Here is a 13,634-nt window from a genome sequence, read left to right on the forward strand (position 1 = left end):
GTTGCCAATGTTTTGAAAATTGCAAAAGAGTTACTTAACTTTTACTCTTGTACGTAATTTTGTATACAAAATTAAATTTAACTATTTCAAACAGAAATTATTTATGAATGTAATCTGTTTTTATCAAATGCAGTAGATTGACTCGTGATATTTCGCAATTCACTGTTTTTGATGTTTGGTAATCTATAAATTGATAACCTGATAGGAAACAATGAAGTTCGGCATCATTTCCAGCAATTTCCCCGTTGACGTTTCCACACCTGTTCTTTCATCCGTTCTCTTTGCTTGTTTACTTCGTCACACTCCACGCAGCCTTCTTCGCCCCTCTCTTGGCCCGTCTCCTGTTGAACAACCCCTTTGCGGTGTGACCTCGCCGCGTTTTCATCCCCTCGTCAATTTGCGTGCCTGCGTGATCCGTCAAACGTTCACTGATTTCATAACACAATCACGAAGCGAATCAGGTTCAGGAGTTCGTCGTCATCGTGACTATTTTATCAGCATCCGCCGCGCTGTGCAAAATTTTCGACGTCGATCCCGGCCCTAATCAGTGTGCGATAATCCGATAATCAGAGAACGCCAAACGAGAGAGATGAACTCCGTCACGAAACTGATCTCGTTCCGTGGGGCAACCGTGGGAAGAAGGTTGCTAGCCGGAGGATTCCAGCAGCAGCAGAGCCACCTCAGCACCGGTCAGCCGCGGTTCTGCGTGTTCAAGATCCAAAGTCCGCAGGAGTTCCAGGAGAAGGTCAAGGCCAGCAAGGATCCCATCATTGTGGACTTTTTTGCGACGTAAGTTGGCGTTCTGTTTTTGAATGGCCGCTGGCTGGGCCAAGTTTGATATACAGTGACTCAAACTCATATTCGTACAGGGTACATTCCAGGGCATTTAGCATAGAAAGATTTGTTAAAATCCTTTTTTCATCCTTTCACTTCATTTTGCTTGCAGTTGGTGTGGTCCCTGCCGGATGTTGACTCCCCGAATTGAATCGATTGTGGGCGAACAGAAGGGAAAGGTCAAGCTGGCCAAGGTGGACATCGACGAGCACACCGATCTGGCACTGGACTACGAGGTGGCCTCCGTCCCGGTCCTGCTTGCGATCCGCAATGGAAAGGTTGAACAGCGCCTGGTCGGGCTGCAGGACACGGACAAGCTGCGAAATTGGGTCGAGAAGGTCGTGAAGAACGAAAAGTAAGTGACCTGAGCCTGGCCCCCGAGGGAGACCACCACCACTGGAAGAAGGCATTTTGTTTGGATTCGGATGCAGAGACGAGGAAGGGGGAGGGAAGGTCCTTTCCAAATGTAGAAACACTCCTGTTGAGCTTAGTTTTGATTGATTGTCCCATAGGGATCAGGAAATACGCTCCTGTCTTGTCAGTTCGTACTATTTTTTGACCACCCGGGAGAGCGGGAAATAAAAAGCAATTGTTCAAAGAAGGCGTTGTTGAGAAATGAGTTCGAAAGCCTTATATTGAAGCAGGGTCGGGTTCTGGTCTCTTTAGAGATCTGGTGATTATTTTAATGCAAGTCTCTAAAGTATCTATTTTAACAAAACTGGTGTAACTGATCAAAGATGCTTACAAGAGTTCTTCCAAGAAAATACTCATAAAATTATTTTAGCTTATTGAAAAAGAATTCGTAGAATTCTTCAAGCATTTACACACGGTCTATTCCAGAAATTTCATCAGAGTTTATTCCAGAAATTATGATCAGATCTTCTTCTTTCTGGCGCTACGTCCCCACTGGGACAGAGCCTGCTACTCAGCTTAGTGTTCTTATGAGCACTTCCACAGTTATTAACTGAGAGCTTACTATGCCAATGACCATTTTTGCATGCGTATATCGTGTGGCAGGTACGAAGATACTCTATGCCCTGGGAAGTCGAGAAAATGTCCAACCCGAAAAGATCCTCGACCGGTGGGATTCGAACCCACGACCCTCAGCTTGGTCTTGCTGAATAGCTGCGCGTTTACCGCTACGGCTATCTGGGCCCGCAATTATGATCAGATGTTTTTCTTGAATTAATCAATAAATTCAACCAGTATTCTTCATTAAGTTGCTCTGAAATGGTATTTATCCAACATTTTACCCAGAGATTAGGTACTCCTAGATCAATTATTTCAAATATATCTCATGTAACATCTCCATATCCCTGGCCACGATCACAGGGTTTGACGGTGCCAAAGTAGAAGGTGCACCATAATAATACCCGTCTGTGAAACATATCACCTTCCCAATACTTTGGCACACCTCCAACGGTTCATGATTTATCATGAAACGGCTGCATCCAGGCGGAGGATCTGTTAATATGTTTCGGCATATTATCAGGTCCTCTTCGAACGGAGGGACCGCCAGGGCTCATTAGTTACTTATGAACCAGTGCTGGTTGTTTGATGTTTCAATTCGTTTACACGAGCTGTAGCATCCTTTGTACTAATCAGCAATGGTGGTTAAGTTTCGAAGCCAACGTGTGATCAATCGTTTTATAATGCAACATAAGAATGGGTGTTTGGTGGAACTGTGCGTTACACTCGTCGTTATTAAATTTAGTGATTGTGAAGGTGCTAATAGTGATTTTATAATTAAATCTATAGTGATGAAAATTTGAAAATTAAGGTGAAAGTGATTCTGATAGTTTTGTTAAAAAAATAATAATAATGATGTGAACTCTACTAATTTGATAATGGCCATAATACATTGTGCAATCATTTTTTTGAATATAAACTTAATTGCCTAGTTCTTCAAACATGCATGATAAAAGTGTTAATACATAATGACAGCGAGTGCAGAAAAATGGATCGAAGTGATTTTTTTTTGATGTAACTTTCTTGATCATAGTGCTAAATCGTAGTTTGAATAGTAATGACTCTACAGCAACAAAAATAATGATACATTTAAATTAAATATCTTTTAATTACTTAGTAATGCTAACAGATTTATATGAAAATGGTGTGATGTGAAAAGTGATATAATAGATAGTATATCTGAAGTGTATTACGAAAGTTGATGAGTGATAATCGGTGATATACGTGATAGTGTCGAAAATAAAAGTGACGATAGTGAGTGATGAAATGAAATGGGGAATGAGGACCTTTTAATAAAACTATTTCGTTCTTCACTTTAACCACTCTAGTAGCATTTCAGGCCTTATCATAGTTTGATAGTAGTCTGAACTACTAGACTGCAAAACTACGGCAAGGGCTGATTGCTGCTAGCGTACACAGTGACCATTTGAGCAACATTGCTTAGGAACGTCTGTGTGATGAACGCAATAGAGGCTTATAAAAGCAAATGCTGGGAAGGAGCTTAGGGCAGATTAAGAGTGCCAGTACTACCCCTATCGCTACCGACAAAAAAAAAAAAAAAATATATATATATATATATATATATATATATATATATATATATATATATATATATATATATATATATATATATATATATATATATATATATATATATATATATATATATATATCTCATGTAACATCTCCATATATTCTTGAATATTTAATCTTATTATTGTTTCATTAATCCCTACATAGGCTGACCATACGTATATAACGGAAACATACCGTTTTCACAAACTTGTCGGACTGTCCAGTCGTTTGTCCTGTATTTTTGGACATAAAGAATGAACCATAGTTCTAAACTATTTTCAAAAGTTTAATATCTTACTCATCGATTTGACTAGTAGACGACATACTTTATATCATAATTTTGTATTCTTCTTTTTCTTGGCATACGTATTTACTTGGACAGAGCCTGCTTCTTAGCTTAGTGTTCAATAAACACTGCCATTTTCGCATTCGCATATCATGTGGCAGGTACGATGATACTCTATACCCAGGTAAATCAATGAAATTTCCATTACCGTAGCCCGGGGTAACATTGATCATTTTTTTTAGTTTTTCTTAAATTTTTCATTTCACAATACAAATGTTACAAGTTTCATATTTTTAAAACAAGTACTGGCACCCACCGCTCCTAACTATGTACTTTATTTTATTTTTCGAAAGATTTAAACATGTTTAAATAAATGTTTTAAGTGATTTTTTGATTCAGCTGATATGGGGTAACATTGATCACCCAAGTAAACAACGTTCGCTAATATTGGAAATGTCGTTACTTACTAAAATCAGGGCCCCTGAAGCCGAATATGAAGACCAAACCCTTACAAGTCATTTACTTTTTGAGTTATTTCAAAATTAAAAACACCGTGAACCGCGGAATACGCCTAAAAGTAGGCAATTTCCTCAGGAAATTCTACATTCGTAATAGTAATTAGTTAATGTTGCCTAATTGAATAAACTTATGAAAGATTTGACAACGGAATCGTTTTCGGCGATGCCATTTTTAGTAAGAACCGCATTTTCCTTGATCACATCGTCTGCAGAACTCATGTGAGACATGAATTTTCGGTAGTGTCAGTGAAAATGATAGAAATCATTGTTTCAAAAAGATGACAAATTTGCGCATGAACTAAACGCAATTTTGGCAAAAACCTTAATTATCATTAGCTTATGAATATACGAAAGAGAGGCACCATTCATGGTTCGAAAATGTTTCATCAATAAATCTTTGTTTGAACGTTTAACAAGATGAGTCATCCCGATCAATGTTACCCCGGATTACGGTACCAAAAGATCCTGGACCGACTGAGAGCCAAATCCAGATACTTTCAGCATAGTTTTGCCTAACGGGAGTTTCTGTTGGAGTCAAACTACCTTTTTATGGATTTTGGCAACATCCTTTTAAAAAGTTGCTATCGAGCTCTTGGAAAGATGTTTTGATTCTTAGTTGACTCTTCTACATAATCTTAGCTAAATTCTTGCATAATCTGCATACAGACACACGTATGGGAGATCTTAAAGTTCTCCGCGTCTCGTTTAAGTAGGGATTGAATTAATGATTCCTTTCCATTCTTAGGACGTGGCCAGTTGTTGTTTATCCAGCTTCTTTAAGCCGAATAGTCTGTGTTCAGCTACCAATGTTACTTGGTCTTGCTTTACACGCAACAAATTGACATCGATTCAAAACAATGAATATTTTTGTTATTTTCAACAATCACTTTCAATTAGTTTTAATGAAATAATTTGCATTAAAACAACAATGATTTTTATTGAAACAAATCAGAAATATTGTTGATTTTACGGACATCATATTTAATCAGATATATTTTTAAAACAATCAAAACAAATTTAATTTCAAATGGAAAATGTGTTTGTTTCAATTATTTCCATTGTTGTTGTATAAAGTGACCCTCCATTTTTGTATTATTTTTTCTTTACTCTAAACTTAAAAGTGAAAAGTGTAAATATTTATTGAAGCACTCGACATTAGGAAATTTCACCAAGAAAAGTTGGATCGAATAAACATATGAAACACAAACAAAACCATTATTGGTAAAGTGTGGCCCATTTAGAATTGGAACATACACAACTTCACGCAGAGAATTAACAACGGTTCAAAATAATAATTATTCTTGTTGCTATCAATTAGCCGTTTCAATTTGTTTTAAATCAACAAATTTTGCTGAAACAGCAATGACTTTTATCAAAACAAAACAAAAATATTGTTGGATTAACTGACAGCATTTCCAATTTAATTTTTGTTGAAACACTTTTATTGTTAATCAAAATGAGTGCGTAAGACAACCATTTTATTTCGCGTTGTAAGCGGACGAAGAATTAATTGAAAAACTCGAAGTGTAAAAAATAACTGTTGGAGGAAATCATTGAATTGCTCAACAGAACTCAAGTGATCAGAATAATCGAAACCAAAATTGAAGCTTTATTGGTAAGTTTTGGCTATTCTTTAGTAGAATTTAGATTCTTATCAGCCTATTTTCGTGATTGTAGGAACACGATTGAAACGCTACGGATTCATGCACGGCCACCTATAAATAACTCATGGAAGCGACAAGCCATCATAAGAAACTACACCCAAGCCAAGGACGTAAAATATTTAATGTGTGATAAATACAAAAATATAAGGTATTTAAAGTTGTAACCGTTTTCTTTATTTCAAAATTAAGAGCGAAATAAAATAGGGCGGGAGAGAATTGGAGGGTAGGTGGAATGGGTCTGGGATCAATAAATCCCTTTTTCATTTCAAATGAAAACAGTTTAAAATCAAAAAACAATCAAATTTATTTTAAAAATGTTAAGTTTTATTTCAAAGCAAACATATTGTTGTTTCAAAAAGAAAAAAAAAATATTGAACCAAAAAATATGTTTGTTGAACGACATTGGGCCCTGCTGTCAAATTCAACAATTATTATATTGAAACTGAACCACTAGTAATTATTAAAACAATGCAAAGCTATTATAAGCCGGCAAACAATACAGAAAAATGGTCATAATGATACAGAATATTTTTGATATTAAAAATATTTTCTCTGCGTGATTTGGATATAATTCAACAGAAATGAATTCTGTTTAAACTCAAATGTTGCATTGCTTGTAAGCTTCGAAGGAAAAATAATAAAAAAAAATCATCCACTTTTTTAAGGAATTGTCGGACTTTTCCCGGAACACGGTTAATTAATTGGTGCACACTACTTAACCCATATGTTTGACAAGTTCATCCCATTTAGTTTTCAGTTCGTCGATATTTTGGCGATACTTTGATTCACTCTTAGCTTCCGCTTCATGATAGCCCATGGTGTGAGTTGGGGTCAGTTACGAGGGTATCACCTATCATGAAAAAATCCTTAAATTTCGTCAACAATTTTATGGTACGGAATTTGGCCACATTTCTTCAATTTTATTTCCTATTTGGTTGTCTGCAGACATAGTATGATCGGAGGCTTCAATATCTGAAGTCGAATCCATTGCATGGCACTGCACGGCAGCACCGAACTTTTTGGCCGAATCGCGGTCTGAAATGTTTGGATTTGAATCAATGGTCCTGACTTTAATCCACAGCTGACGGTACACAGTAACTGCCCAAAGCTTCCTCTGTGGCTTGCGATCTGTCAAAATAGTTACTTCATACTTATTCAGTACGAGCCACACAGTATTTATTGAAAAACCTAACGCTTTTGCAATTTCTGTTCCTGATCAAGGCGGTTTTTTCACCTACTACTATTAGGTACCATTACCAGCCCTTGCAAGTATAAAAAAAAGATACAGAGACCATTATTTTACTTAAAACAGGGACATTAGAGACTTACATTAAAATAGAGACCAAGTATTTAAACATCGACCTGCTACCAGCCCTGATAACATACCTATCTTATATTGAATGGATTGCTTAAAAAAAGCCTTAGGGGCTGTCCATTAATTATGTAAGACAATTTTGGAGGTTTTTAGACCCCCCCTCCCCCCATAGTAAGATTTTTTGTATGAAAACTAAAAATAATTTGTATGGCGCGTAAGAAATCTTAAACCCCCCCTCTCCCCATAAACCCTTACGTAATTAATGGACCACCCCTTATGTTGTAAACCCAATGATCCATAGGATCTTATATTTTACCTCTACTGAACGCAATCAACCCAAATGCTGGAGCAACTCTCGAGCCCGCTGATATTTACTTCCCTCCAGCAGCGAATCATCCCCACTATCCTTAGCCTGTCGGTCCAGCTCTCGGATAACTTCCTCGGCCCGTTTGGTCAAATTTTCCCGTCCAGGTCCCTTCGTACCCGAAAGATACTCCAGCACCACCGGCCAAATGTCCCCGTCCAGGTGGTCCTCGTCGAACACGTGCTTCTGGATGTAGACCTGTTTGATCTTCTGGAACTTCCACTTTTCCCGACTGTCGTTCCAGGTCTGCAAATACTGGCGGCATTCCTCTTTCTCGCGGTTCTTCGCCTTTTGCTTCTGCTCGTCCACATTTTTGGCGTGTTTTTCGCGCTTTTTGGCCCGTTTGGTCTTTTTGTTCAGCTTAAGGGCCGGATTTACCAGCAGGGCTTTATCGATGGTCGTTCCGGCTGTGATATTGGAAGCTTCGTCGAGTTTAGATTGTTTTGGAGCTGATCCATCGTTTAGAACTTCATCGCTAGTAGGGTCCGAGGGAGTTTTCCGTTTTTCTAAAATAGAAAGAAATCAATCGGTTGAGGTTGATTCGGTTTTAGATCCCGCAAGGCAACACTCACCTTTTTTCGATTTTGGTTTTGGCTTCTCATCGTTCGTTTCTATCGCATCTTGATCTTGTTTTTCAGAGGGATCTTCAGAGGATTTCAGTTTCTTTTTGCCCATGATTATTACAGTAATATAACACTGTTTAAATGCTTAGTTATTACTATTTCAATCACACAAATCGTTTTAGAAAATCAGAATAATTTCGGCAATTTTTGACGGCATGTGCGCTTTTCAAAACAATTAGCTGGCTGCGTACTTTATGTGTTTATAAATATTTTCGAATAAAATCTGACAGCTAGGGTTACCAGTTTGATTGCGATGATTTTGGAGCAACATTCGGAAAAAAACCCTAAAATAACTCATTACACGCAGACAAATTTTATTGAATAAACTACCGATTCCATGGTAGAATTAAGAACTGCACCAACGATTTTCAACCGACTACAAAAATCTGTTAAGTTTACTATAATCTGGTACAAATCACTGAGCAGTGCAGTACACGGTTAAAATCGAAAATACTAGTTAGCGTGTTTATTATCATATTTATAATATATTCCTCTTTTAATCATTCTGATGATTTTTGAATAAGCTTTCAACTATTTTATTTTATACTTTGCCATGCATATCCGTGATTTATATATTGCTAATGATATGCACTGCCTAGCGTTACTCTTGAGACTTGTAAAATTAAAGTTGTTCTTTGATCACGTTCTTCACGCCATCGCGCCCGACAGCATCATCTTGCCTCGTTTTTGCTGAAATCTTTTTTTTTATCAAAATTACTTAATAAGCAACCACATCATCGCAAAAATAGAAGAGGTTCCAGAACAACAGGCTTCACCATATCTTTGGCTCTCCAACTTTCATCCAAACCAGCTTTTTCAGATGTTGCTTCCCAGGCAAGTTCCCACTGGAAGCCATTATTAATATGCAGGTAAGTTCATTCATTGTGAAATTGATTGAGTTTAGTATTCATGATATCACCATTTTACAGTGGATTTCGTGGATTCCAAGGAGACTGTTAAATCCAGTGGTCGGAAGAAGCCGGAGAGATTTACAAGAATGGAGATCAACATGCGAGAGGAGATGGAAGCTACACGTGCGACAAGCTGCGGTGGACAAGACTGGAATACGTACCAACAACCGTAGCAATAATTAAATGGATCTTAAAAGGCAACATGTAAAATTGTTTATAAAGAATTTAAATAAAGCCAAACATGAATTATTTTTTGTTGTTTTTTTTTTTTCAAAACAAACAAAAATGGTTAACTTAATTCAGTTTAGGGGATTTTACGGCTTTATGCATTATACTAATAATTGTCGAAAATGCATTCACCAATATACAATCAGTTTATACTAGCAATGCTTATCACGCTAAAATGCATCGCAATGAGTGAATAGACCGAATAGGGTTTTAGAATGGTATTTAAGCCATCTAGTATAATATTTTCTTAGCGTGTAAATGTGACCGTGTCCATTATAGCATCCACTACAAAGCATTGTATTTCAATCCGTGCACGCAGAGAAAACATTTTTAATATCAAAAATATTCTGTATCATTACAACCATTTTTCTGTATTGTTTGCCGGCTTATAATAGCTTTTCATTGTTTTAATAATTACTAGTGGTTCAGTTTAAATATAATAATTGTTGAATTTGACAGCAGGCCCCAATGTCGTTCAACAAACATATTTTTTGGTTAAATTTTTTTTTTCTTTTTGAAACAACAATATGTTTGCTTTGAAATAAAACTTAACATTTTCAAAATAAATTTGATTGTTTTTTAAATTTAAACTGTTTTCATTTGAAATGAAAAAGAGATTTATTGATCCCAGACCCATTCCATCTCCCCTCCAATTCTCTCCAGCCATATTTTATTTCGCTCTTAATTTTGAAATAAATAAAACGGTTACAACTTTAAATACCTTATATTTTAGTATTTATCACACATTAAATATTTTACGACCTTGGCTTGGCTGTAGTTTCTTATGATGGCTTGTCGCTTTCATGAGTTATTTATAGGTGGCCGTGCTTGAATCCGTAGCGTTTCAATCGTGTTCCTACAATCACGAAAATAGGCTGATAAGAATCTAAATTCTACTAAAGAATAGCCAAAACTTACCAATAAAGCTTCAATTTTGGTTTCGATTATTCTGATCACTTGAGTTCTGTTGAGCAATTCAATGATTTCCTCCAACAGTTATTTTTTACACTTCGAGTTTTTCAATTAATAGGGTTCTAAAGCCCTGTCCCAATTTTAGTGCCAAACGCATAAGTTTAGGTCAAAAACATATGTTTACTCAATTTTCTAATGTTTTCCGACGGTTTAAGCCCAAAAAACATTTTTTAAGTTTTTTTTTAAATTTTGTCACATCCCTTGGTTTAAACTCAAATTTTGGGTGTATTTTGTTTTCCGTGTCCCTTCCGAAATGTCAGAAAAGAACAACCCCGGTGTTAAAAAGTTGAACCTCTGTGGTATTTTTGTCGACTAAGCGAACGTCAAACATGATCTCAAGTGTCAAGGTTCATTTATGGATCCAATTTTAAAATTAAAGTTTTAATATGATTTATCCGATATTTGAGCGGGAAAAAATGCTAAAGTAGTTGCAGTAACATGCTCTTTCGTAATATTAAATGAAAACAAGATTTCATTAAACATTTTAGGACCCTATTCTTCGTCCGCTTACAACGCGAAATTAAATGGTGGGTCACACGTTGCCTTACGCACTCATTTTGATTAACAATAAAAGTGACTGAAACAAATAAATCTATAATTTGAAATAAAGCTTTTATTTTGTTGTTTCAACAAAAATCAAATTGGAAATGCTGTCAGTTAATCTAACAATATTTTTGTTTTGTTTTGATAAAAGTCATTGCTGTTTCAGCAAAATTTGTTGATTTACAACAAATTGAAACGGCTAATTGATAGCAACAAAAATAATTATTATTTTGAACCGTTGTTAATTCTCTGCGTGTGACACTCACCGTACAACACAGTGTGGTCAAAAGTAGTGATCCTTTATAGATAAAGGATTTCTAGTCAAAAGTACAATGCGAAACTTGTCAAATCAAGCATGCTTCTAGTCATAAATACTGCGACTGTGGTTAAATAAACCGAATATATTTTCTTGTGTAGTTATGTTGACTATGTTTTGGTAGAGTTGACAGAATAATGTATACACTGTAAGACCAAAGTACTCTTTAAAGGGTAAAAAAGTACCCTTTATGAGAGAAACTAGTTTAACTCATAAAGGGAAGTATGCACTTCAACAGAAAAGTAATCGCCTATTTCGATGCGTGGGGAATTTCTTGCAAGAAATGCTCAAGAAAAGCATTTTTCTTTGATCGCAGTACGCAGTTGAAAAGAAATATCATTTCAAATGGAGCTCACTGTAGGAAATTTCTTGACCATTTCTTGAGCAGAATTTTTTACTTTTCTTGAGCGAAACAGCATACCTAGCTTAAAAAGAGTAAAGGGCCTTTACTCTTTAAAGAGTAAACGGCTTGTACGTCAAACCAACGAGTGAATTTTACCCATTATCGGAAAAATAGCTTTTGAGAAACAGAGTAAAATTTACTCTTTTTTCAAAAATTATTTTATTTTTTTTTCAGTCATTTTAATTTATTTTGAATGGAAATAAACAACACGAAACAAGCTTTTTATTTAAGGAAATTTTATTTAACTTTGCAAACCCATGATTAAAATCTAATCTTCATTAGGCTGCAGATAAGCGATATTTTCTATCCATGGCCATCATCGTTGCAATCCGGAACATCACGGGAAATGTGGTTATGTAGTGTGGGTGTGGTTATGTTGAGTCCCTTCAACTCTCCATCAACAAAATCGGCAAATCAGCACATTCAAAGTTTCTGAAACAACTACAAACACATTACAAAACATATTCTGATTGCACACAAGAACTTTTTGCACTTACCGGCATTTTTGACTTCAGCCCTCGTTTACCCGCATACCTCCGAACCTTACCGAAACATCACCCATAATTGTGTATGTTCCATTAACAACCATATTGGATGTGGTACTACTAACCATAACTGAACCATTCCTGGGTAATGTTTAAACCTCAATGAATAATGTTTTCAGAGATTCGACCACATCAACAACGGGTTGTTAAGAATGTTTACCGTTCGAGAATCAAGTTCTTCTCATACAAAATTTGAAAGACGACCGTAACAATAGCTTACCACATATGGTTGGTAATTGCATAACCGAAAATGGAAAAAATGGTTGGGGTACAGTTTTACCATTTCATAGAACAGTTCAACGTATGGTTCTCACGGATGTTTTTTTTTTTCTTCCACTATGTATTGGAAATTTGTTTATCCCACTCATTTTTCAATTATTATACTATTTATTTACACAACATATACTACATTTCATTTGTTCAACACAATCCAGAATTTGTAACAGCACTAGATCCAATCGAATTTTAACTTCCGGACAACCTCCTGCTCCAACATAATCTGCAACTATAACAAGAGACGTTATTTCTCGTAGATCGGTATAATGGATAAAACTTACCTACGCTTTTAGTTTCTCGTAATCCCTTCATTCTGCGGGATTTCCATGGTCGTCCAGCGCTCCTGATGAGCATGATGGACACGCAACACGTTGGCAGGTTTTGGAACTGTTCTCCTGGAAGCAATTTACGCTGAGATTGAGTATTTATCAAGATAACTATTAGAAAATCACTTTAATTACTTACCGTGAACGGGTTTGATTACCACAAATCATTGTGTGGAACTTTTCCATCCTTTTAGGATCGAGATCAGAACAAATTATTAACAAATTTTGCGGACAAAAATGAACACTTCGCAAATTTGCCGTTTTAATTATTTCAGACAGATACATTAGCCGTTATGGTTCACTTATCTTCGTGAACAGTTACACAAAGCGTGAACGGTTTTACTGTTTGTATACCATAGTCATTGCGGTAAAATCAACAACTAATGCCATTTCTATAATTTTACCATTTAAAGTGGATTGTACCGTAAGCATAGCTCTAACAGGTAACATTAGTATCTGTGTTCATATTATTTTCGTTACTGTATCGAGTACAGTAAATATTTATGCGGGTATATTTCTAGCAGTAATTGTTCTGAGACAATTTTGGTAAAAATCACCATCCAATCTGCACAAACTTAAGAACATTTTCACCCATTAATGAGTAAGCGATCTGAATTTGAAAATGGGCATAGATTACCCTCTAATGCTAATATTTGAAATACCCCTTATTTTGACAGCTCCATATATGAGAAAAAAGTGGGTACTTTTTACACATTAAAGGATACTGCCGAGTTTACAGTGTAGTCGGTTGAAAATCGTAGGTGCAGTTCTTATTTTTACCATGGATTCAGTAATTACAACAAGAAAATTCGTTTCAGTGTATGAGTAAAGGACCTTTATACACTGAAACAAGCGTTGAAGTGTCACTTTACTTATCACTTGTGATCTCGCCCTAAAAACCATTGGTAACCTGGTTTTCAAGCAAACGAATGGCTCAAAAAAAAACTATCATCACTGGGACATAGA

The 13,634-nt window shown here is 36.0% G+C and overlaps 2 protein-coding genes across 2 annotated transcripts; one reads left to right on the forward strand and one right to left on the reverse strand.

The window, feature by feature from the left end:
• Positions 1 to 329: 329 nt before the first annotated feature.
• LOC5571869 (thioredoxin, mitochondrial) lies at positions 330 to 1,435 on the forward strand. Its single transcript, XM_001659926.2, has 2 exons — positions 330 to 789; positions 947 to 1,435. Exons 1-2 carry the CDS (start codon positions 590 to 592, stop codon positions 1,191 to 1,193), a joined length of 447 nt encoding a protein of 148 aa, XP_001659976.1. The 5' UTR covers positions 330 to 589; the 3' UTR covers positions 1,194 to 1,435.
• Positions 1,436 to 7,440: 6,005 nt separating this feature from the next.
• Positions 7,441 to 8,339, reverse strand: LOC5571868 (uncharacterized protein C7orf50 homolog). The gene is made up of 2 exons (XM_001659927.2): positions 8,098 to 8,339; positions 7,441 to 8,031 (listed from the first exon to the last, which is right to left on the reverse strand). Exons 1-2 carry the CDS (start codon positions 8,198 to 8,200, stop codon positions 7,493 to 7,495), a joined length of 642 nt encoding a protein of 213 aa, XP_001659977.2. The 5' UTR covers positions 8,201 to 8,339; the 3' UTR covers positions 7,441 to 7,492.
• Between the last annotated feature and the right edge of the window lie 5,295 nt (positions 8,340 to 13,634).

The sequence above is a fragment of the Aedes aegypti genome, chromosome 2 (assembly GCF_002204515.2).
Source record: "Aedes aegypti strain LVP_AGWG chromosome 2, AaegL5.0 Primary Assembly, whole genome shotgun sequence".
NCBI lineage: Eukaryota > Metazoa > Arthropoda > Insecta > Diptera > Culicidae > Aedes > Aedes aegypti.